Source organism: Strigops habroptila, chromosome 6 (assembly GCF_004027225.2).
Source record: "Strigops habroptila isolate Jane chromosome 6, bStrHab1.2.pri, whole genome shotgun sequence".
In the NCBI taxonomy this organism is placed as follows: Eukaryota; Metazoa; Chordata; class Aves; order Psittaciformes; family Psittacidae; genus Strigops; species Strigops habroptila.
In genome coordinates this window covers 33,203,049-33,228,273 of record NC_044282.2, presented here as the reverse complement: position 1 = coordinate 33,228,273, position 25,225 = coordinate 33,203,049, and the positions used below count along the sequence as shown (strand labels likewise).

General features: G+C 35.7%; 1 protein-coding gene across 10 annotated transcripts in view; it reads left to right on the top strand.

Moving 5' to 3' along the window:
- Positions 1–25,225, top strand: part of ADGRB3 (adhesion G protein-coupled receptor B3) — a 457,019-nt gene that overhangs the window by 409,056 nt on the left and 22,738 nt on the right. For 8 of the 10 annotated variants that reach the window (XM_030489525.2, XM_030489532.2, XM_030489528.2 and 5 more), the window contains 8 exons: positions 6,332–6,482; positions 7,055–7,124; positions 11,999–12,065; positions 14,261–14,346; positions 17,819–17,917; positions 18,253–18,424; positions 22,622–22,717; positions 24,114–24,153. In XM_030489525.2, coding sequence (XP_030345385.1) covers positions 6,332–6,482; positions 7,055–7,124; positions 11,999–12,065; positions 14,261–14,346; positions 17,819–17,917; positions 18,253–18,424; positions 22,622–22,717; positions 24,114–24,153 — 781 coding nt within the window. The remainder of the gene's footprint in view (positions 1–6,331; positions 6,483–7,054; positions 7,125–11,998; positions 12,066–14,260; positions 14,347–17,818; positions 17,918–18,252; positions 18,425–22,621; positions 22,718–24,113; positions 24,154–25,225) is intronic. The other 2 variants (XM_030489534.2, XM_030489530.2) reach the window with 1 other exon arrangement.

The following is a 25,225-nucleotide window of genomic DNA, read 5'->3' as shown; positions in this document are numbered from 1 at the left end:
ATGAGTGTAAGCGTAAGGAAACTGTATAAAAACTGTCCTCCTTTTTTTCAGGCTTTTCAATTCACAGTAGGCATGCCACCAAGAAAGTAATTCTGAGTTAACATATTACAAACCTGCGCATTGCACTGACAATCTCCAGAGAATCCTGTAAACAACACAGAATGAATTTTACTGTCTCATATGTTAGGAATAGCTGAGCATATTATGAATTAGCCAGCTGGACTACTTGCCTCTGTCCCAACCAAAATGAACCACAGATATTTCTATAGCCCTGAGGCAAATTAGCACAACATGGCTTGCAGCGGTTACAACCAGCGCAGGAGGACAGTCGTATGCAAGCTGACCATCAGGCAGGGCTCCCGGCCCAGGCTCTCTTTCAATCTGTGCATGGCATGGGCCGGGAGAGCATTTTTTGCCCCAGGTCAATACTGTGACAAAGAATTCACTATCAATTTAGCAGCATGGATCACATGTCAGTGCATAAAGGATGCCTTTACTGTTACAAGCATAGACAGATTCTGCTATACCACAGAGCAAGGAAGGTTTGTATATGCTGCAAGCAACTTTCAAGAATTCTTTTCCATCCCAAAAAATAAGCAGCCTATCCCTTCACATCTACTTGATGGAATAATTTTGTACTGTGTGCATTATAAGGTCTAGAGAAGAACAGTGGCTAGCAGAGGAATTATTTTGGATAAAAACTAGCACGTTTCTGTTGACATAACTGAGGGGTGCCGAAGTACAACTATACGGTATCAAATTTAAATGCAGAGGTTATTGATATGAGTGATAAAGGTGACAACTATCAAAGGAGAACTTTGAAGAAAAGTAACTGCAAAGGGTAGGAGCTATAAAGAAGGCTTCATATACTCTTAGTGGATCAGATATGAGCAGCACCTCTGTTGCTGGACTCTGAATCAGGGAAAAAAATGGGAGACATTCTGACTGATCTTCACAAGTAAGTGTCAATAATGATTGTGAATGCTTTACTCACAGAGTGGCAATTTTTAGAAATACCTTTGAAGTAATTGTTGGAAAAAGAGGAGCAGGAATTTAGTTTGTCAGTAAAGCATCTAGAGAAATTTTAAGTGAAAATAAGAAGAGAGATATTTAAAGTGTGTCTGGAAAATGCAAATGCAGAGAAAACTTACAGTTTAAAGTATAATTTTTCTTTCAGTCCGACTTACAGCATTGCCCTAGGACCACTGGCATTATACTGTCAGATAAGAGGACAGACTCCAGAAGGGAAGACAAGATATGACAGACAAATCAACCTTAAATTGAAATAGCTGAATAAATTATACTGCATCCTGAAATGAGGCACAAGTTGTGGCCCCAACATTTAACAACTGTTGTGATAATTTGCATGTGATTAAAAAAAAAAAAAATCAAAACTTGATACTGAAAATATCTTCCTGTGGCATTGCGGTGCTGTTGATGATATAGATATCCTTTGTGAGGCTGCAGTTGTACACTAAACCAAAAGAACTGCTGAAACAACAGGGTCATTCACAACCAGCTTATAAGCTATTTATCAGAACCTAGAAAGGCATCTTGCTTGTTGTGGTCAAGCAATAAAATGGAGTGTCCTTAGTTATTGCTCATTATCTTTGTAGGGCAGATCACAGAACTGCTTGAAACCCACTGCTGTTGCACTAAAAAATTAGCTTGCTCTAAAAGTCCAAGTAAAGGGTACCAATCACATTGTACTGCTTACAAAATCCTGCAGTACAGTAATTAACTGTGCATATCTCTTCACATAAATGCTCATAAAGTCAAATGCTAATTATGTGGGGTTATCATGTCAGATATGAGAACACAATGTAATGAAGCTAAACCACTTAGGCCTTCAATTTTTAAGGACACCAGAAAAGATTTTTAGATGATCCGAAAGTTTGCCTATAAGTTAAAGCAAATAGTTTCATAGCTGTTGGTTTAAAAAATGAATAAAATTGTTTTAGAACAATTCCTTCCACTATAGTGCTATTTTCAATATGGGCACCAGATTTCTTGAATTTTTTGCATGCGCAAGTGTGGTAACAGTACTTGAGCCTGGCAAAAGAAAAGAACATGGGATTTTTTAAATAAAATAGTACCTTCAGAGCTTTATAGTGCTAGTAATATTAATGATTCTGGAAGAAACACACGGATGTCTACAGCTATGGTTTCTCAGGTGTTTAAGGTCCGAACAGTTTCAAGGATGTTTGCAACTGAAGAGACAGCTTTCCTTGCCATATCTTTTTGTCATTGAAAATCTGTCCCCCTTCAAGAAAAGCACTCCTGAGATGCAAGCCCTTGCTTCTTTGTCCCACAGCCCCTGAAAGTCCATCTACTATTTCATGGCAGTTTACTCTAGAAATGAGTATTTAATCTAGAATTCAATATTATCTGACCAGGATACTGTATCCCTGTATTCTGGCAGGTTCTGCCATTCCTGAGACAAAGGTACTGCATTGTGCAAATCAGTTTAAAAATAAATAATAATAATGAATAAAATAAAGAATAATAAGCAGTATTTTACTTTATGAATTTATATTTTTAATTTAAAGAAGGAAAAGAAACTCTTTTAAAGCTGAGAAATTCAGTGTCACAAAAAGCCATAAATATACCAGTTTTGACATAGAATTATATTTTTGCTCTTAGCTACATCCTTTGCATTCTCTTTGTTTTGTTTGCTCTTTTTTTCATTTGTTCTTTTCTGTGGTCTTCAAGTGCTCTTTGTGTATTCAGTGCATAGTCAGAACTTCATAAGCATAAAATTAGCACCCATTTAATTTATCTCCTTAGGTTTATCTTCTTCTAGCTAGTTCAAGGGCAAGGTTTTTTTAATCTCCAAGAAATTATTTATACAATTTCCTACTAGTTTTCGTTTCTACTTCATGATATAATCCAGCTGAGTGGATTTTAGCCCTATTCATTTTGCTGTCAGCAATACAGATTTCATTTTTTGTGTTCATTTTCCAGTAGCTTTGATTATTATACGATTTATCAGAATCCAGAGACAGGCAGCTAGTTTGTTGGAGGAAAAAGAACCTGTTTCGGGGCAAGAAGACACATCATACATCCTTACTTAATAGTCTATGTCTTTGTGTAGAAGATCTGCTCACACCACTATTAAAAAAGAACAGTTTTACTTAAAAAAATCCCAACCAACAACCAGATGCTCCAAAAACAATGTTAAATTTTTATTTTGAGATTTCATTTATGGCCTGCTTTTTGTTGGTCATGCAAATGGACAAATGTTCTCTATATTATTTATTACACTAGAAACATTCATCGCTAGATTGAGTAGCTTTGAATTTCCACTGTTTTTTACATTTCTCAGCTATGCTTCAGTACTCTCATTGGAGTGGGTGTCTTGCAAGAATGAAAGAAGAAAATAATTTGATACTTGATGTGTGCTCTTGCTTTCAATAGTATATTGTTTATTAAAATTGGATGAACAGTCTTACTTAGGTATTCAAGGTAGCAAAACACTTGTACTCAATTAAAGCTACACTTGTACTCAATTAAAGCTCATGAAATTGTGCATACTGAGGACAGAAAAGCTCCCTTTCATTACTTGTAATTAGAATTACATATGGGGAGCTGAGAACAATGGCAATGGGAGGAAGAGGAGGTTAGAGTAACAGAGTTGAGTTAATTTCAGAAGCTTGAAGAAATAGTGAATAAATTAGGCTGTTAAAATTCATTTGTTGCAAGTTGACAGATGCTCAGCACAGGCAATTAATTCAGTGTGTTTTAATAATTTAGAATTAGAAAAAAATAAGAAACACCTTCTCCTAAAGCAACGGGGAAGATGTGTACCCCTGTTGGTGCAGACAGGTTGACATGCTGCAGCTTTCTGTGAGTAATGGGACACAAGTTTTTTGTGGTGCTGCTGCATGTGCATCAAGATAAGAGGATGTGGTGATCCCTTGGCAGTGGAGAAGAGGAAATGGAGCAGGAGAGACTGGAGTAGTCCATGACCTGGTGAGAAAGAAAAAAAATACTAATAAAGTCCTGGTAAAAATTATGGCTCCCTGGCTAGAGACACTCAATGCCCCATTTAATAATAGCTTTTGGTGAAAATGAATTTTTGTTCCTATTTGGAAATAGACTTCCCAGATATAGCGCTTTCCCAGACAAAAAAAGTGTTGTTCGTTCATCAAAGGGAAGAATACGGAAGTACATAAAAGCAGATTTCGAAGGGGGGATGTTGGTCAATTGTGCTGAGCCCATAGCTATACCTGGGATAGGAGACTTTCATTCGCCAGGACTGCTTCTCTGGCTGTGGAATGAGGGAGGCTGACTTCACTTCAAGCACTGCCTGCACATGATTCTTTCATCATGATCCCACAGTGGTTGCTAGCTGATGCTTTGAGGCTGATTTGCGTCTTTCTGATGGTATGTGGTGAAAATATGCTGTTGTATCAGTGATACAGACTTACCATTGGTGTTCATTGAAGACCCCTGTCTACCATTTAGAATAGTTATAATCAGCAGTCATCTATTTCAGCTAGAGCACAGATCACTTCTAATAAAACTTGCTTCTGTCTTCTCATTTTGTGATCAAAATGATCATTAACATTTTCATCACAGTTCTTTCTTCCTTAACAGCCATGTCCCCATTTGTCTCAGATTATCATCATCTATCTTTCTTTCAATACAGGGAATAAATTATGAACGAAATCCTACAGTCTATACTCAGTCAGCCAAAAGTTAACAATGTTTTCACCAAAAAAATCAAAATTTGTTTGTATTATTTGTGTTATTTATAAGGAAAATGGTATATTCACTTTTTTTTTTTTTCCTCAGGGTAATACTGTGGTTTACCTATGCATTTTCTCCCTAAAAGATTCTGTATTCTTTCTCAAAAGTTATTTTATTGTCAAATTCTTGTTTCTACAGAACGTGCTTGCTTTTGCAGAAACATTGATAGGAAAGCAAATTAAACTTGCATAGTGGAAATTCATAACATATGAGCTAGCAAATGAGAGGACATTTCTATATTTTCTATTATATTTATTGTGTGTTTCACTGCATAGCTTTCCTTTTAAATAAGTATTTTTCATATCCAGGAAATACTGCTATCAGTCACATACAGGACAGATTTTATGAATCCACATACTTTAGGGACATATTCCTCCCAGATTTTTGGATATACCAGCCTTGATTCAACAATATATATGCAAGCATCTATAAATAATTAGGATATATATAAAATATATTAGCATATGTATAATTAGAATATATATATATAATTTTCTTCCTAAATAATTTGCTGAACTGGGATTTTAGTAAGAAAAATCAAAAAAAGACTAACCTTTTATTACATGCATGGAAGATACCTATTAGATGTGTATGCTGTGTAAAGAAATAATCATAAAAATAATATCTACATTTCTCAACTGCGATTTTACATTGTTAATATTGGCTATATGGTATTGTTTTGGTTTATATTTTTTTTTACCTTGATGTAATTTTGACTTTTAGAATTGTGATACGGATAAATCGTGGTAAGAATATTCTCAAAATTACTGTTGTGGTTTTGATTCTGGAGTACAATTCATACTGCATTTTATAGCCTGAGAGCCTGCAACTGGCATTTTAAGCAACACAGTAGAGGGTAGATCATCATTTATGCCAAGAAGCTCATTTATATAAGCTACAATGTCAAGTTCAATTAAGGGCTACAGTGACAAAAGAAAGCCAATTGCATGTGCTCAAAATACTTTTCAGATGACAAAGGACTGACACCCATAAAAACAATATCCAGCGTAATTGTTAAGGTTCTGATACTTAAACCTAACTAAAAAGATCTCAGGCAGCATATTCCAATAGAGTAATGTGCTATAAGATTTAAATTGAAAAATAAAATAAATCAAACTTCATCTATTGTCTAAAATTCAGATTTACAGTGAGGATCTTTCTGCATGGAGGGGAAGAAAATATAACTGGCAATTAGGAGCATTTGTATTCCCACATTTTCTTTATTCAGCTCTGTGAGATTTTATAATCAGGAACTTTGTAACTTGCTTACCACAATAGCTTTATGATGATCCCTGGTCAAAGTAAATGTGCAGAGAAAAATCTGGTGTCATGATTTATTTTGTGTTCATTGTCCCTGCTCAGCACACTCAGTGTTTGGGAAAACAATCAAAACCTCTTCTGCTTAACACCCATCAGCATCTCTTTTTCTTTCTCTCTTTCTTTGTGGCCACCACATCATGAAGGGGGAGCTTATGCTAAGGATAAAGGTCAAGATGATAGAATATGACAACTCTTTGAATTGAAATGAGAAATGAGTGTCCCTAAGTATTCAGTGTGAGTTTCTCTTTGCTCTCTGCAGGGCATCTGCACCACAACCACCGCATTTTTACACTTCTTCTTCTTAGCTTCATTCTGTTGGGTTTTGACAGAAGCGTGGCAGTCATATATGGCTGTTACTGGGAAAATTAGGACACGGCTTATAAGGAAACGTTTCTTGTGCCTTGGATGGGGTAAGTCCATGAAATTCGTTCCCTCAGAATCATCGGGATGAAAACTTTAATGCAGCAACAGTGTCAAGAATATAATTTTTTTTTTCAGTAAACCCGAAAGATAGTAGACAGCACATTACTAAAAACAAAACTAGGTTAGGACCCTTTCCGCTTTATCTTAAGCTCAAGTTATGCTGGTGTATATTTTACTTTTTTTTATATATATATATAAAAATATGTTTTAAAAAAAATTTAGAAGATTTTCAGCAAAGTGGTGTAATATCAAGAAATAAAAACAAAACAAGAAAAAACATTCACTGAATATTCACGAAGCTTCTTCCTAGTTCACTTTAAGACCTGTCAAATGTACCAGTACTTTAGCTACATCAAAGTGGTACACTGTGGGCAGAAAACAGTGTCCTCCTCCCTGCCAGTGCTTCAGAAAAACAAATCCTGCAATAGTGCTGTGCTTCATTAAATGATTCATTCCATGTAAAACTGGCCATTTTGCATTAGCTTGCCCTGTCATTTTTGTCCAGGCATATTTTGTTTAGCATCTAATGGTTATTACTGTTTTGGGTTTTTTTTTTCAGGTTTACCAGCATTAGTGGTTGCAATATCAATAGGCTTTACCAAGACAAAAGGATATGGAACAGCCCACTAGTAAGTCAATCTGAAATATTAAATTGTTCTTAATTAACAAGATTGTCATACCCATCAGGAATTACACAGAATAGTCTAAAGGCCCTACAGGTGTCCATTCACAGTTGGAACTGTCCTGAGAGTCACTGAGTGGTCCACAAAAGAATAAAGAGAAAGACGTATGCCAGTCTTGGACTGAGCTCATCAAAGCACCAGGGATCCTGGATTTCTTGTGAGTTTTTGCAGTAGCAAGCCTTTTAGAAACAGTGAGGATTAGGTCCACTTAGACACCTAACATTTAAATACATTTACCAAAGAAAATGTTAAATGTTATGGCTAGCTTTTGCCAGCATCTAAATGGGTCTAAAACTGAATTGGCAAGAGTCTCTTTGGCAGCCAGGTTTCTGCCCACCAAGCATGTACCTCATCTTCAGTGCCCCTGAACTGCTTGGAACCAAAGCCCCACAGAAATCTCAAAATAGCTCTGCCATCCATCCCCTCTCTCCTGGATTGCCTGATCCAGCCTCTTTCCTGGACTGGGCTGTACTTGAGGGGCAGAGAGGAAGAGATCTGTGTATTTCATTTACACTTTATTAATACAGTTACTGTTTAGTTACCTGACTGGTTCCAGTGCGCATTTAGGGCTCTGGAAAATTCACTCCTCAACGAGGCTGCCCTTTGGTTGTCTCCTGCTGAAGAAGGAGCTTGGGCTGAGCCTCCTTCCTGCCAGCAGAGCACTTCAAGCACAGAGATATGTATGCAAAAGTGTTTCCTTCAGTCGTCCTGTTTGGAGCTCTCCTCACGTTGCTTAAGAAATTTAGGATACATCTGTACAGAAAGAGAGGAAATATGACTCTGTAGCCTGGTAATGAGGGCGTTCATCAGAGATGTGGATGAGTTAGGTCAAGTCCCCGCTTCAAAGAATATTTAATTATTCTCCTCAGCATCATCACTCAGTGAGATCAGGATTCCCCCTCCCTACCCTGTGTCCCCCAGGCTTGGCACATGGTGAGGGAGCTTCAAGCCCTCGCTCCAGCTCTGGATGGGTAAGGGTTTAAAATTGAATCTCCTCCTGCATACTCTAACTACGGAGCTCTTTAGTTTTAAATTGTGACAACATGCATCTTGCATTTTTTTTTAATGAGGAATGAATTACCTAATTGAAGTGTTTAACTTGCATGTATAGCTGGCAATCATTAGTTAAACAATGATCTTGGCTGTCTTTTGGGAATTACATTGAGGATCTGCTCCTTCTGACATTTTTTCTAGCTAATATGTGCTCATGTTGCTGGCTTTTTAATTATTTAGTCCCTGAACCAGGACTGGAGAACCATTTAGGCTGTGAGAATTACAAATCACAAGATTACAATATCCAGACCCCACTGGGAATGTAGCTCTGTCCTTTGAAGGATCAATCCCATTGCATTTACTCTACTACAATTATTCATGTATGACTACTTGCTTTACTTAGTTTTGCTTCCTACTTCCTTTTTGGGTTGAATGCATTTTTAAAAGAGGATATACTGAAATATTCAGACAAGCAACAAATCTTTCATTAAGGATAACTTGGAAAGTAAAAAAGAGCGGGTGTCTCTACATGTAACAGCTTGTCTCCCAGGATTCAAATTCAGCTGACATGGTACAGAAGAAAGCGTACTAGGGACAAACAGAAGCATAATGCAGCTTTCTCATCTTGTTTGCAAATACATTTTCTTGGCATTTGACATCTGAATTACATAAGGAAAAAAGGGAATGCAAGAAAGGGAGATTCTTCCTCCATCAACAGCTGATGTGCTGTCCCACACCAGAAGGCAGCAAAGAATTGTGTCCCATAATAACCATTAGGCAGTATAAAAGCAGAGCTCCTGTCCTGCTCATTCTCCCTTAACTAAAGCACTTGTTTGAGGTTTTTAACTGCTTACGCTATATTTGGCCTGTTTGGCTGCAATCAATTACACATATGCTGTCATCAGAAATAGGCCCCGTTGCAAATTCTTCTTGGTCTGTAAGATGCTATTTTTGAAAATGATGCCTTCAAATGGAGAAAATTAGGAGTGAAAATGAATGAATTTATTCCAATCCCATAGTCTCACACATGCAGATCTTGAAGGAAAGGGGGAAGGCCCAAGGATCTTCGAAGCAGATCTGTTTCATACAGTATACATATGACTGATGAGGGTGGCATAAATTGTTCACACTCAAACCAGTTCTGTGATCAACAGTCTCTGATTTCTGTCTTTATCTTTCTTTATCTAGCCCTAATTATTAGACAATTATATAACTGTAAATTTAAAAATACATATGAAAAAAGTATTTCACACAGTCAGTTGTACTGATACACATACAGAAGCTGAAGGGACTTTCATAAAAGTGGTAAAAATAATGACAGTGACAAGTTTTTATATATATCAGGATATCTGAAAAAGATTTGCACATCTGAATGTTTGGTTTTTTTTTCGAGTATCTCTGTGAGTCTAATAAATATTGTTGCTACCTCTCTTCAGACAATCAGTTATGAAAGCACCACTGCTACAAGTTATAGTTAATAAACCCGCATGACAGGCTCGCTTTTACATAAAGTGCTATCTATTAATAAGCAATGCAGGTAACTTACAGGAATTCATGATATCAGCAAAAAATAAAATGCTGACATAGTCATGTTCTCATAAGAGAAGGAACCAATCTACTGGAGAGCATCAAACAACTTGCAAAATCTCAGGATACAGGAGCAAGTATGCAGATACTACATCACTCAGCAGAATTTTATGACCATGTAACTTGGTCGCATAAAACCATCAGTGGATGCTTTTAATACTCATCAATTTATATGGCTTTCTGCTATGTGGGGATCAGGGAGAAAGAAGACAGGGCGGGAAAACAAACTAAAAACAACTATAAAGTATAGGAAAAAATGCTATCAGAGCAAAGAAGAAGAAAAAAGAAGGAAAAAAAGTAAAACTTTGACAATTTACTTACTGTATAAGAAGGCACCTGAGACTCTGTCTTCAGAAAGTCTTCTACGAAAAAAGACTGGGAAAAAGCGCATTTCAGAGTCTTCAACTAGCGGATATTGAATATATTGCAATAATAACGTCACACATAGTTGAAAATCCAGATTGTTAAAAATTCAGATTGTGTAAAGGAAAGAGGAAAACTTCTACATTTTTTCCCAGCTTTGCTTCTACATGGAAGCCACTCTTTTTAACAGCCATTTTATTGAGGCTGTGGGAAAGGAAATGAACAATTCTGTCCGGGTCTTAAAGATTTTTTGTGGTAGAAACTTCTTTTACTAAAAAAAAAAAAAAAAAAACAACAAAAAAAAAACAACTAACTTGTTGACCCTTTATTCAGCACAGGTAACTGAAATTATGTTACAAATACAATACATCAACAATTTTTATGAACTGATATTTCTATCTCTCAGTAAACATGAAAATTTTTATTACATGAATTAGTTACACAAATGGTCATCTTCATTAGGCTTGAAAGTTTATACTGGTAGGGAAGTGCACTGTGAATATATTTCCCCTCTCTCAGAAACACATGTTCTCAATCTCTCACAATAAATAATCTAGCTTTTGGAAAAAGAGCAAAAAAAATAGCAGAAAATTTTGAAAGCATTTTTCTTTAACATTGCAAAAATACATTGAGCATTATTGCTGTAGCTGGTTTTTGAGGTAGGATGTAGGATAGCCTGACATGTATTACCTTTTTAACAGTGAAGAAGCTATGAATTATTTGCATCAATTTATTATTCCAGAATTTAGCACAGGTACAGTTGGGTCCCTGTGGCAGATTTCACATGGGTTCAGTGCAAGGGGAAACACTTTTATTCTTTGCGGTTAGAATTCCAGCCTTAACAGGGCATTAATATTATGATATTCTTGCATTCGATTTTCTTGGTTTTCAAAAGTACAAAAAACAGTACTGGAAAATAAAGAAGATTTGTATAATTCTGATGTGAATGTTTCTGGATGTGAGATCCAAGTAAATTATTTGAATGCATATACTTGAGTTTTCTTGTATGTAGGTGTGACCATGCATTCAAATAAACATGCAGTTCTTTGAATGTGTAATCACTGGGAAAATAGCACAGCTGCATTTACTTCAGTGTCTGAAGCTCCTGATCTTTTGCAGATATGGAAAGCTTTACATCATGGTGTATCAAATATTTAGCATTTGATTCTGTAAGCGCTCTCTCTTTGGAAATCTGACGGTTTTCAGTGAAAGCCCTGATGCAATATGACAAACTCTGCAAGATTAATAGCTCACAAGAAAATACAGTTTTCAGATGGTTTAAAATATACATTGACATTGTTTGCAAAATATTCCAGAGAATACAGAACAGTTAGATCTTATATAATTTTTCTTTAAGGGGAATATTGTCTGTAAGACTTGGTTCTAATTGCAATTACTAAAGGACACACAAGAAGATATGTAGAAGCCTGTTTTTTCTGAAGTTCTATGTTAAAGGTACTTGAGCTTTCATTGCTTTAAGTATAGAACTCTCAGACATTGTAAACTGGAAATGTTTCTAGATACCTACCTGGCAAACACTGTTCAGTTAACTCATCATACGTGGTTAGAGGAAGTTCAACAGAGATTTGCAAACTTATTTTCTGTTGTGCTCTTAATACATTTTAGGCATATCAGTATATGTATAATTCATCTTAAAACTTTTGAAACATTAGCAGTTGGTAATGGAAATAGTTTTCAACTCTCTACATCATCATCTCAACAAAGTAATTTTTTTGTGTGTGTGCATATGAATCCCAAAATGTAGGATTGAACATGCACCAGAAGAATCTCATGCTGTAGTAATTATTAATGCTTTCTTGGCAATGCATTATACTTATTTTTAATTTGTGTTAGTTCTTCTCTAATGTTCTTTCCAGCTGTTGGCTGTCTCTTGAAGGAGGGCTGCTTTATGCTTTCGTTGGACCTGCAGCTGCTGTTGTCTTGGTAAACATTAATATAATTTCCAGTATTTTCATGTGAAATGATGGAATGTGCTATTTAAATTAAGAAAAGTTTAACTATACAGTAGCATTACTTTTTGCTGTAAATACTAAGATCAGCACTGTTAAACATACCTTCAGTATTTTCAATGCATGATTCTTTTAATTGGATTACTTCTTTATACCAGTTCTCTCTCCATGATTACACAGTAAGCTGTGAAAGAATAACGTACTGATTAGTGGCACAGAAAACAAGCATCAGTGAGTTATTATCAGTAGCATCTATGCAATTGTCACTGCCTTGTGAAGTTCAGTGGTGGTCTTGATAGAGTGCTGCTTGGCAGTGTATCACTGTGCCAGCAGAAGCAACAGAAGGAGTGGAACCAGCCAGCAAGCTCTCCATGGCTACTGCTTTTGAAGGGAAAGAAAACAATGTCATAGCTGGGAAATGTTATTCATTTGTGTATTAATCTTCCACATCTCTAGAAATGCATTTAGGTGTAGGATTCACTTTGCCTAATTGTAGACATCTGCAATGTAGATTTCTGCATGTAAGCTAGTTATACCAGCCATATTTCATTGTCAGTAGAGAAAAATATGCACTTTTAGTGCTCAAACCATCAGAATTATTTCAGATGCCTATTTCAGGGTAAGACGAATTGCACTCTACATGTGCCATCAGCTATCAGTCATCTGCTCTGCAGTCTTCGTATGGATTTTTTACAATAATTTCTTTAGCATATTTCCCTTACAGATTTTGAATCTAATTCTTTTCACTCCACCACTTTTATACTAGGATAGCTCTATCAACACCACTTAGTTCTGATTTTCCATGGAAAAGGAATAGGTCTTAGTAGTCATCAAAAATATAGCCATTTAGCTATATAAATTTTCCTGAAATGGATGTTTACTACTCCCATAGAGTTTGTCTCATCATTGCCTGGTATCACGCCAGGATCCTTTTGTACAACTCACAGTCCCTGTCATGATAGAGGAGCCAAGGATGTTTACAAAAAAGCCAGTCACCATTTTCGCATGGAACTGTATGTTCTCTGTATAATTGGCAAGCTTTGTTCAGAGACGTTTGAAGTTCACAGTTGAGGTTTGCCCTACCATTAGCTGGTAGCTGTGGAAGGAGCTGTTCCATGCAGCCACTTAAGCCTAAGTGTACAAAGCAAAAGAGTTATATAACATCAGCTGAAAAATGTAAATGCTGAAAATAAAGTGACGATGAGAAAAGCTGGAAAAGAGTTGGCAGGACAGACTGGCAACAATTAGGTATTTTGGCACAGGCCTTGAAAAATCTGTTTGAAAGGGAAAAAAGATTACTCTTTGCTAATAAAAAAAAAGAAAAAAAGGAATATTTATTTAATAGGTTCAAACTTGGTATTACCTCTTTGCAGGGTCATGCAGAGACAGGTTTGTAGAGTTCAGTTCAATAATACAAATGGATAATAACGGTCATAAAGTTGTCCATTAAATGCCATTACTATCTCCAGTAAGTGCCAAAGTCTGACTGCTGGAACACTTGCCTTTTTTTTTTTAGGTTAGGTCTTCCACCCATGTCTGTGATCATAACACCATTTTCTTTAATGGAGCTAAACAGACTTAGCCCAGCATTCATCTGGCCCACAAAAAAAAGAAAAAAAGAAGGGAAAATACAGTCAAACAAGGCACAGGACCTGCGTTTTGGTCAATAACATAGACAGTGACTAATGGAAGGAAGATATGGAAAACCACAGGGTGGTTTTGCAAAAGTGGGAACACCCACATAGGCCATAAATGCTTAAAAAGGAACACGGTTACAGTCATCATGTGCTGTGACCAGCTCTTTCCTGTGTGCACGACTCAAATGCACTGGTTTTCCTGGAACAGGATATACAGTTGCAATTAAAACTGAGGCAATATTAAAGATACATTACTTAAGCTTCTGGATAGCAGACATGTACATATATAACTTGATACCAGGCATAACTCAAGATTCAAAAATAAACCTGTTGCAGTGTGCGTATATGTTACTCATTTAAGAATATGGCCTTTTGGTGTGCTCAGGGACGGTTTTACACAATTTCTGAAGAAATACTTGCAAATGTAGCAGGAGGCATTTTGCAGGCCCGTAAGTGCCAGTTTCTGAAGAAACAGGATGAAACATTTTCTTTCAGGCCTTGAAAAATCAACTGTTTGTTTTCTGTTTGACAGGTCAACATGGTGATTGGCATTTTGGTATTTAATAAACTTGTTTCCAGAGATGGAATCCTAGATAAAAAGCTCAAACACAGAGCGGGGTAAGCAAAAACTGGGTTATTTTAAGGCGTATTAAAATTGTATCACTGATTTTCAGTTATGGATATTCACCAAAAATGCTTTTGATTGTACTTTGAACTTTTATATCAGTGTAACAGTGTGTCTAACAGATTCCATTCATCGCAAAAGCTGCTGTTGCATTATCCTGAGAGAATGCAACTAAACACACTAAAGATAATAAAACACAAGTACAACAGTATTAAGTTAACAAGAATGAGGATTTAACAAGTCTGAGCGGAGATTTCAAAAGACTGTCATACATGTAAAGCTGCAGTTAGGAAAAGAGTTTTATGAACTGTGTGTACTGGAGGAGCTGATTATTTTGTCTAGCTGTCAAATGTAATTACTGTGGTGGAAAATGTTACTTATTTGTGTAAACTGTTATAAAATATGTTTTACAGCAGTATATTCCTTACTGAGGTCAATGTTATTCTGCCATTCTGACTATGCAAAGAATTTGCTGTTGTTCTTACATTCATATCTACATAGACGTATCTTCTAAATTAGTGTAATAGAATTTCAAAGTAAAAAAACCCCATGTTTTAAAAGCTAAAAAAGAAAAAGGGTAAATGGAAATTCTGTGTTATTGATTATTTACTTGCATTAAAATTCAAATTCTGTTTGTTATCATGAGAAGAAAGGATTATGACGGTGGTATCAGAAACTGCTTTTCAGTGGATTACAATGATATGAAGAAATGCAACAGCAAACCTAGATTCATTCCATAGCTCAGACAAATATTTCACGTGTATCATCACCTTCTTAATGCATATGAGAATATATTTAAACTTGGAGTAATTTTTTTTGCAGCTGCATGTTCTAGTATTGTCTTTTGGGCCAGCTTGTAGTAACCACCACCAATATCTGCATTTTTAATTATAATAAGCAATAGTATCTTCATTTTACTGTGGATTACTGCTATGGCTAAATTTATTACAGCTTCACTTTGAATTATTTTACCATTTTCTACCATTTCCCTAATAGTAGCATTCCTAATAAGTTCAATTCATTGGTTAGGTGAGCAGATTTATGATCAATACTTCAGCTGGTGTGATTTGCATTTAATATTAATTCAGTTAAAACTTTCTGGTTTTCAGCTCTTTCACCATCATTCTGACAAATATGTACCAAAACCTTTCATTTTGTTTCTTCTCTTTTCCTTCTTTTTCATTAAAAAGCATTATTTTCTTAACTTTGTCTACGTTGCTCCACCAACACTCTTAACTGTGTTATAACACTGATGAAATCTAGAATATTATAAAACTACTCAAATTGTTTCAAGAACAGTAATAACTTAGCGATCACAACTTCAAATTCACATTTGGTCTAATTCCAGTGGTTTTAAGAGTTGGAGCAGCCACAGATTTGGCTTTGTACATTTTCTAAGGATATCCAAGCTTAGATTTAACTCTTTTTTTTTTTTTTTTTTTTTTTTTTTTTTTTTAGCTACTCAACTGTAGGGTATAGAAATCTATTTGCTTATACTATACTTTCCTGATGAAACAAATAACTTGCTTTCTAACTGCACAACTTAGCAAAGAGGTATTTTATTTTATAATAAATGGATAAAGAACTATAAATTATTCTGCCAGAAGCAATCCAGCTATCCTGGGAAAGCATGTAGATATCCCAATGAGAAACAATTTTAACTTTTGTGATAGCATAAGATGGTGGCTTGGCAACAGCATTCCTTGATACTACTTGGCATATGATGGGTATTGAGTCATTCTCTGGGGCATAGAAATTGGTGCAGCGTTTGACCTCCTGTAGAAAAGGGATTGTCACTCATTTCTCAAGTATCTCTTGCCAGCCATGCTCAGGAAGGCGACTTCATTCTTTCTGGAAAACATTGGACTTAACACCTGTCAAAAGTGCAGCTGTAGGAACCATTTATGTGGGATTTAAAGCAGTGAATGGGGCAAAATATACTAACTCCATATGAGTCTTACCACCTTAAATAAGCATATGGAGAATGAACGACTGGAAAAAAAAAATGTTGTCTTGATGGATCTCAATCATTTTCCTGACATAAGAGGTAGCATACATATATGCCCAGACAGAAAATTTATTTTTGTTTACACATCAAGTTCTATTATTATTTGCAAGATACAAAACAGATCTATGGAAGTAAGAAGAATAGTCTATTCTGATAATGCTGAAGTATTGCCAAGCAAAGATGGAAAATGTTTTCTCAAGCTTAGCTAAGCTCACCCAAGGCATTTTTCTAGTTCATTCATTAATGTAGATCTTTAATTGGTGTAAACTGTCATGGACTCACAGAGTTCTTTTTCCACCCCACAATCACCTTATACAAGGTCACGGTTCTCACTGTTTTATTATGGGGAAAAGAAAATGCTTTTTAATAGAAAATATATTGCACTTCTTTTGTGGAAAGCCATCATTTGGTTTATCAAAATGGAAACCTCTGGAGTTCAATGTTGTTTTGAGCAGTATGTTAAAAATCTTGTGAATGCTGGGTTTGGCAATAAAAAGGAGTTCTGCTGGCTGAAATAACTGGGAAAAAGCTGAAGTGTTGCCTACCTACACCATGTTGACCACTTTCCAGCTGGGAATAGGTAAAGCACCCTTCCTTGTCACATCTCGGCTATGGTTATTCCTTGTTCTGACAGCAGAAAGAGAAGGAGGAACAAAACTCTGTATTTAGTCAACTCAGGAAGTTGAATGCATGCTGTATATAAAAGAAAATTGAAATTCCAAGTTTTGCCCCTTAACTCTTCTGACAGGTGCCGAGGTACAATTGTCCATACAAAACGCTTTGAGCTTAATGCTTGTGTACTGTGTTTTATTAAAATGCAAAACAGGTCACCCTTTTTTTAGTAGCAACTGATATTTATTTCATCAGATCCCATACATTTCAAGCCCTGTATTCAGACCTTCATATAGCATGAATAAAATCATTCCAGATGTTAGTGGGCCATTCAGATCGCTAGTACAAATCTGACTATACAGTACGCCCACACTGATTTGCTGCTTGAATAAATTTTGCAGGTTTCTTTCCCTATTAATGTTCTGTAATTGTACATACTTCATACTCCTCCTTTAAGTGTCCTATACTCTTTTTCAAGTTTAGATACAACAGTCTTCTTACAGGTCTGAATAGAGGGATTTCACTTTGTGTGTCTATCCTAGCACATGCTTATGTTTACTTCAGTGTACTGAGCAGTTTTGATCCCTGGACATTTGGGGCCTTTTTAGCTTAAATGTCAAAAACTAGAGACTGCATGAAATGAAGCCCCATAGCATTAACATTTAAAGCTAACAATAATGTAAAGTACAAAGTACAGTTTTGCAACAACATAGAGCATTCATCCTGAATAAGTCTACTTACTTTTTCTGCATGATGACATATTTAAAAGCTAAATTTCAGTAGCAACGTTTTTTGGTGACAATTCAATATTTTGTTCTTTTTGTGGGTGTTCTGTTTGTTTGCAGTCAGATGAGTGAGCCTCATAGCGGTTTGACGCTCAAATGTGCCAAGTGTGGAGTAGTTTCAACAACAGCTTTGTCAGCCACCACCGCCAGTAATGCCATGTTAGTCCTGATCATTTACATCTTCTTGTTACAAACTTATACAGTGCATGTGAGACAATAGTTTGATGATGACAACTGTGTTTGCTAACACTGTATAAAGTGCTGAGCACGTTTAAATATTTTTTAACAAAAAAAAATAAAATTACAACTGTGTTTATTAACTGAATACAGGATATTCTTTAGAACATAAAGTACGACACTGTTACATTCTTCTTTGTGATTTTCAAGTTAAATTGATAAAGTGCCATCCTTAAATATGTTTTATTTTAATAGTGAGCTTTTAATCATTTTTTTACAACATTACAATGCTGCTTTTCTCTTTTTTGTTTTAATAGGGCATCCCTTTGGAGTTCCTGTGTGGTGTTGCCACTTCTAGCTCTGACTTGGATGTCTGCAGTTCTGGCCATGACAGACAAAAGATCAATATTATTTCAGATACTTTTTGCAGTATTTGATTCATTACAAGGCTTTGTTATTGTCATGGTCCATTGTATTCTCCGAAGGGAGGTGAGGAATAGCTTCTCAGTTTTCTAAAGAGCTGTGTTACTGTTAATCTCTCAACTGGTCTTTAATGTCATATACAGCTTGCTCTGCGGAAATATATTTCGTAGAAAGAGAAAAGTATTTTGTATTGAGATGTAGAGGAGCAAGTGAAAGAGAGAGGAGAAAGATCAGATAATTCCAGGTTCAGAATGTCAGTTTCAGTATAAAATGCACCCACTTGATTAAAGGTGGCTTTTAATGAATCCCAAGTTCAAGCTTCCACAATATTGTGTATATAGGTGAATGCCTACATTCTTATTGAAATAGATTTGAGAGTGATAACACATCAGCTTTGCTGGCAGATCAGTGGTAGTGAGATTGTCAAAAATGAGCAGGCGGAGCTGGACTGGAGAGCATGAAGTATTACACATTAGCCATTTATCAACTTTAGGATATTTACACCACCAGTAAACAAATTACATGATTCCCTATGATTGGCAAGTTATTCAAAAGCATTTCTGGACTAAAAAACCAGGAAAAACAGGAACATGTTTCAAGAAAAAGTTTATTGTCAACACTGAGTGAGCAAAATACTTGAGAAACTAATTAAGGTTTGGGGTTTTTTCATATGGGAAAATAAAATTAATAAAAAGTACTTTAAGTACTTCAGAATAAAAAGTACAAATAAGAAAAAATTGATGCACTTGAAACAGCTTTTGTTTCAAAAGTCTGTATGGTCTGTGCTTCTATGGACCAGTTCACAGCAGCAAAACCATAATTGTTTACTGCAGCAAGCTCCTATACAGAAAGAGACATAGGTCCAGTTATAACTGTCTGGCTCTTAAGAGTATGGCTTTCTAGCTCCAGAGACCCTTAAGTGAGTACAAGCCAAGGTAGTGGCCATCATGCACAGTGTGCAATGCAGCCTTTGCGCTTCACAGAGTACCTTCTCAATGAAATAAAAGTCTGTTGCTTTGAGTTGTCTGCAAAAGCATTTAGCTCTGACAGTGCCTGTCAGGGGAATCCTGCCAACATATTTGTCACTCTTGATGACAGCTACAAAGCTATCTCAGTTATAGCCTATAGGATTGATCCAACATCTATAGCATGCCAGCGCAGGCAAAACAGTAATTCTGACTGTCAGGAGGAAAAATGTGAGGTGGGGTATATCACCATAAAATTCAAAGAAGAGGACAGCCCTGCTTTATTATGCTTTCATAGTCGTTACATTACAAAAAGACACAGACTTTCACAATTATATACATAAAAGTCCTGGTTTTCCTCTTAGTTATATTGATATAAACATAAATGATAGAAACATCTTTTACTTTCTCTAGTATGCTATATCAAAGATTTTGTGTGACAAGGAAGCCAGGGACGTTCACTGAGTAAGAAATACAACTAGTAAGACATTCAACTAGAAGGGAACTAAGTGATGTGTTGTGCCTATTTCTGCCCTCTGTCCTTTCAGGGTCTTTCGGAAAGACATTAAATTTTTCTATACTTGCATCTTCTAACTTCTAAGATAAATATAAAAAATTGTAATACTTCTTAATCAGGAGACCTTACAGACCATTTGGAAATTAGGAAAGAAAAATGCAAAATAACAGTTAGGTATTATTGCTTTATGTTGCCTTCTTAGCCTAGAGAGCCTAGTATTCTTCTTCCCTCTCCATGCTGTTTATATACGTAATTGGACATCAGAAGATGGTAAGGTATGTGTCACAGTACAGAGAATGATAGGAGAGGTTAGCATTGAAGCTTCTTCATCAGAGTAAAATGGTTTACCTGACCTGCTTGAGCATGAGATGCTCTAAAACTAATTTGAATCACACTGAGTAACTCCCTTTAATGCTGGCAATGGGAGGAACCCACATTTATTTTCTTCTTTTGCTGTGCTCTGCTGACTAGAGAACGTTTGGGTTAAAAGCATCGTTGGCATCTAAAGCCCACATTTCTGTATTACAAGAGAAAAACAGAGTACAGGAGTACAGAGAGGGTAAGTTATAAAAGCTTGGAGTTGGTTACTGTTGCTAAGGAAACCACTTCCTTGGTAATCGCACGTTCATCACATCTGTCTCTCCTGCTCTGCCTGGCTCTAGGAAAATCTTGTAACTTGATGTTAAAAGGCAGGAGGGAAAAACAAGCTTCTGTTTCAAAGTAAAATGTAAAGACAGCACAGTCTTTATGTAAACAACAAGGTTGAAAAAGCAGCTTAGAAAAATAAGCTGGTATTTAGGAAGTTCAAGTTTTTTGTTTCTGACTTGTGTGAGGACACCTAGAAATTGCAACATATGTCGATATGGTGGATACAGCTACCTTTGGCATTCTGTTAACATGTTAAAATCATCTGCTTGTACTTCAGAAACATTGTAAGAAACATACACATTTAAGAATACCCTAAAATCAAGATTCACTGCTTTAATACAGAAGGTAGTGAAAGTAGGACATGAGATTCTCAAGATCTCTGAAGCGATCAGAACTGAGGAGGCTTCATGAACACAGAGTCCCAAACATATGGAGGCCCACTGCACACAGTACGTTCTGAAGTAATAATGCTTTGGAGTCAAGCATCATGAGGCTTACAATGAGATCAACACATCTGGGAATGCTGTGGAGGGAGGGATTTTTTTTTAATCAAATCACTGTGCCAGTCCTTCTCTGATAGCATAAAACTGAAGTGTGACCTGACTTCAGCACTGATAAAGTGAGAGAAGACTTAGATTAAATTCGTAGCAACCGGGAGATGCCAAATTAACCTCAAACGTGGAAAAACACAACAAGGGTAGTGCCTAAAATCAGAATCTGAGTCACGATACAGGTCAAGCACACTTTACATGACAACATTTGGGAAGTCATGGTGTTTTGAAATCAGTCTAAACATTCTCACCTTGCTTCATTCTTATTCCTGCTCTATATATTCTGTCTTCCTCAACCTGCAGTAGTCACTTATCAAGACTGCAGAGCACTCTTACGCATTTAAAGATGGAGTACATTAAAATAATGCTTTCTAATTACTTTTTTTTCCTATTTATTTATTTCGTTTTCTCTTTTGTGAAAGCTCTAAACAGCTTGCAATAGAATACGATGTATTGAAAGGGGACAGCTTTTCACCAGCAACAATTAATGATTTATCCTTTTCTGCTGTTCCCAAAATGTCCATGAATAGAATACAATTTTCTCCCTTTTAATTATTCTGAATAAGGTATCAAGTAATTTCTACATATAGATAAAGAATGGAACGTAGATTTTTGTAGGCATTTTATTGAAAGTACTTTCATATTCAAACAAGAAATGATACTTATTTGTTTTGATTGGAGGTCACCCAACCATGTTCCCATTTCCCAAGTCACATCTTGCAGTCAGGTTGCTAATAGGGATACTTGCATTTCTAGAACAACAACAAGAAAAAAATAATTAAAGCCTTCCATTTCTTTAGACATGCATTCTGCCCAAAATCAAAGTAAAAATAGACTTTCTATGAAAAGATAATTCCTCAAATATACCTGTGTTTTAGGGACAAGTCTTCAAATGTACTTTATGGAACATACTGGTAAACAGTAATTTCTGTGAAGTTTCGAGAAACCAGACTCTGTGCAAACAGTCCACTTCTTCTTGTGCTCACATTGAAGATATTTACCTGATCTGAAGACTTTTACTCTTAGAAGAAATGATTGAGTTTCCTTATACATGGAATTATAGAAATTTTGATTGGAATCGGTAACTTCTTTCAAATTGACTTATTCTTTAAAGTGTAATTAGGAAAGCACTATGTATCTGATTTTAGTAACTATTAAGAACTGTCTTTCAAGAATCTTACATTTATTAAGCAGAAGATATATTTTATTTTGCAATAGTTAATAGTATATCTACTAATCCTGCTATCAGACCTGTGCCAAACGGAATGAGAAGACAAAGACAAATACTATCACCCAAGACAGATTTGGTTTGAATACCAGATCATCACTGACTACTAGTTAATTCTGTCCCCAGGCAAATTTAATTCTGTGGTCTTAATGTGATAGACTGACAGATTTTGTAGCAGCCACAAAATATAGAAAATGTATGAACTGGCAGGAATAGGCATTTATGTTTACTGCTTCTGCTTTATTAAATACGCCAGAGAAAAGTCATGCACTGTATTCCATACAGTTTAATTTATTCTTTAATAGGAGTAGTGTGTGATGTTGCACAAGAATCAGTATGATATTGTTTTCACAGGTTCAAGACGCATTTAGATGTCGACTGAGAAATTGCCAGGATCCAATCAATGCAGATTCTTCAAGTTCTTTTCCTAATGGACATGCTCAAATCATGGTTAGCTTTTATTTCTTCTTTGACTATTAATTTAGTGCTTCTATGCAAAAGAAAAAAACTGTATTGTACGTGGCAAGCACATACAATACAGTGCACAATATGTACAGCTTAAATATTAATACCATTTTTAAGCATAAGTCTGTTTAGGTCATTATCTATTTGCTTAAATCTCTTAGCAAGTTTTAAATTATTGGTGTGATCATTTAGTGGAGGACAGTGAATTCCACCACTGTTCTTTATGGGAAAAAGTTCTTACATAAGAAAATGAGAAAGTAATCTAAATATATCATGACTTTTTCTGCTGTTGATGTAAAGAGAACTGATGCATTTCAGAGTTTTCCATTAGGCCTGGGAGAATGTTCCTCTCAAACTAAGTCAGACAAGGAGAAAGTGGTAGAGATTCTAGAGGGGGAATCTATTTAGTGGCTTGAATTAAGGAGATGATTGATAGTGAATGGCTCAGTATGCCAATTTGGATTTACTAATATTGTTAAGTAGTATACTAAGACAACATATTGGTTCCTTCAATTTCAATGACAGTTTGTCGTTGACTATAATGGGGACAGAATTAGGCTCTAAAAAATGCAAGGCTCAGCAGGAAGATGCCCTTCAAAAATGATATCACAAAAAGAATCCAATCTTTGGACTTCACAAGGAGGAAAGAGATCAGTTTTATTAAACATTTTTCATGTAATAAACATATTGTGGAAATAAAAACATTACTAAAAATTACTTGAATTCTCTAACAGGATGAACAGTTTTGTTTAACTAGGAAAAGTGTGCTTGGATTTTCAACTGTTAAAAATCATTCCTAGCTCTTACAATTCATTTATTTTTGCCTAATAAAATAAACAATAGTTGTTTTCAGAGAGTACAAGGTTTATGTGATTACATTAGTAGCAAGGCTGGACAGAATGTTATGTAACAAATAACCACTTCATAACAAATTAATCAAGTTTCAGACAGGGTGGACTAATTGGATTGCACTTATTCACAGTAATTTGTATTGCAGAATATTTTCCATATTTTTTATAAAATTACTATGAAAAGCTTCCTTAAAGATGATCCTTCAATGAGATGTAGAAGTTACTCTTCCATATACATAAAAATCTATACACTGTATTGTTTTATTAAAATTATATACTCTACTTCCACCTATTTTATTTTATTTTTTCTGGTCAGGCAGCATACTTTGAAAACCACCCAGTTATACTTTAGGAAACTTTGTAAAGCTCTGCTGTTGTAAAACAATACACCTTCTCAGCAACAAGAAACCACTTTTAAGAGGCTATGACTCTGTAAGTAGGACATTTCGGAAGCGCTAGTTGGCAAAAAGATGTTGTGGTTTAGTTTTCAATTAATAATGGTGAACTTGTTCCATTGTTTCTTGTTACAGACCGATTTTGAAAAGGATGTGGACATTGCTTGTCGGTCAGGTAAGAACACCAAGAGAGTATTTAGCCAACACAAAGAAGTCTTGTACTAGTTCCTTGTGAAGTGAAAACTAGAAAAATATCAGGGCTTAATTGTTTACAACACATTTATAAACGAAAAAAGAAAAGTGATACTGTATAAATACATTTATTTCATTTTCTTACAAAAGCCTTTTAGAATTCAGCAGCTGGGAAGTAATTATCTATTAGAAAGCAAATGGAGAAAAGATCAGTCTTAACACACAAAACTTTCCTTGCTCTGCTACACAAGCTAATGTGAAACCGTCGTTTTGCTATAAAAAAATATATATATATAGTGTATCAACAGCTATGTATATAAAGGATGCATCAATTGGTGTTAGTTTTTAAAAGGGTAAGTTTTTTAACACTAAGTGAAATCAACAGTAGCTTAAGCAACATGGTATGAGGAAAATGAAATATGATTCCACTTTACTGGAACAAGTTGGAGTCTTTTAAGACATGTCAGTAGTGTAATCTTTAATTAGTCAGCTATGTCCGCTTCCACATATCAAAAATAATGTATTTTAAACAACTTGTTTTTCAACCTTGCTAAATAAAGTACGGGCAAAATAAATGACCATTTCAATCCTATAGAAATTTTTAAATCACGAAATATTCCCAAAGGGCAGTTTTTCCTAGGGAGGCAATCCTACATAGACACCCTCAGTTTTGAATTAAGAGAAAAAGAAAGAGAGGGTGGCCCTCTGCATAGGGTTAGTCAGGGCAGAAGCTGATCTGCATCACTTGCCTGAAGCACGCTCCCTCTTCACTGGCTATATGAGGAGCCAAGAAGGCTGATCTCATTAAGGTAAAGTTTGAATTTCCAGTCACCCACATTTAAAAACTGCCACTTCAGTTTCTTGAAATATGGTAATAGTTCTTCCATATAGGTTAGTTTTAATATGCACATGTATTTTGAAGGGACGAGGATAGTACATTGCAACACTATTACATGTCTGTCACCATCCAATGCAAATGCAAATCCAGCACTGGTCCATGTAGCTCCTACTTCTTACCTTTGCCAGCATAGCTCTGCAGTATGGAGAACCTTGCC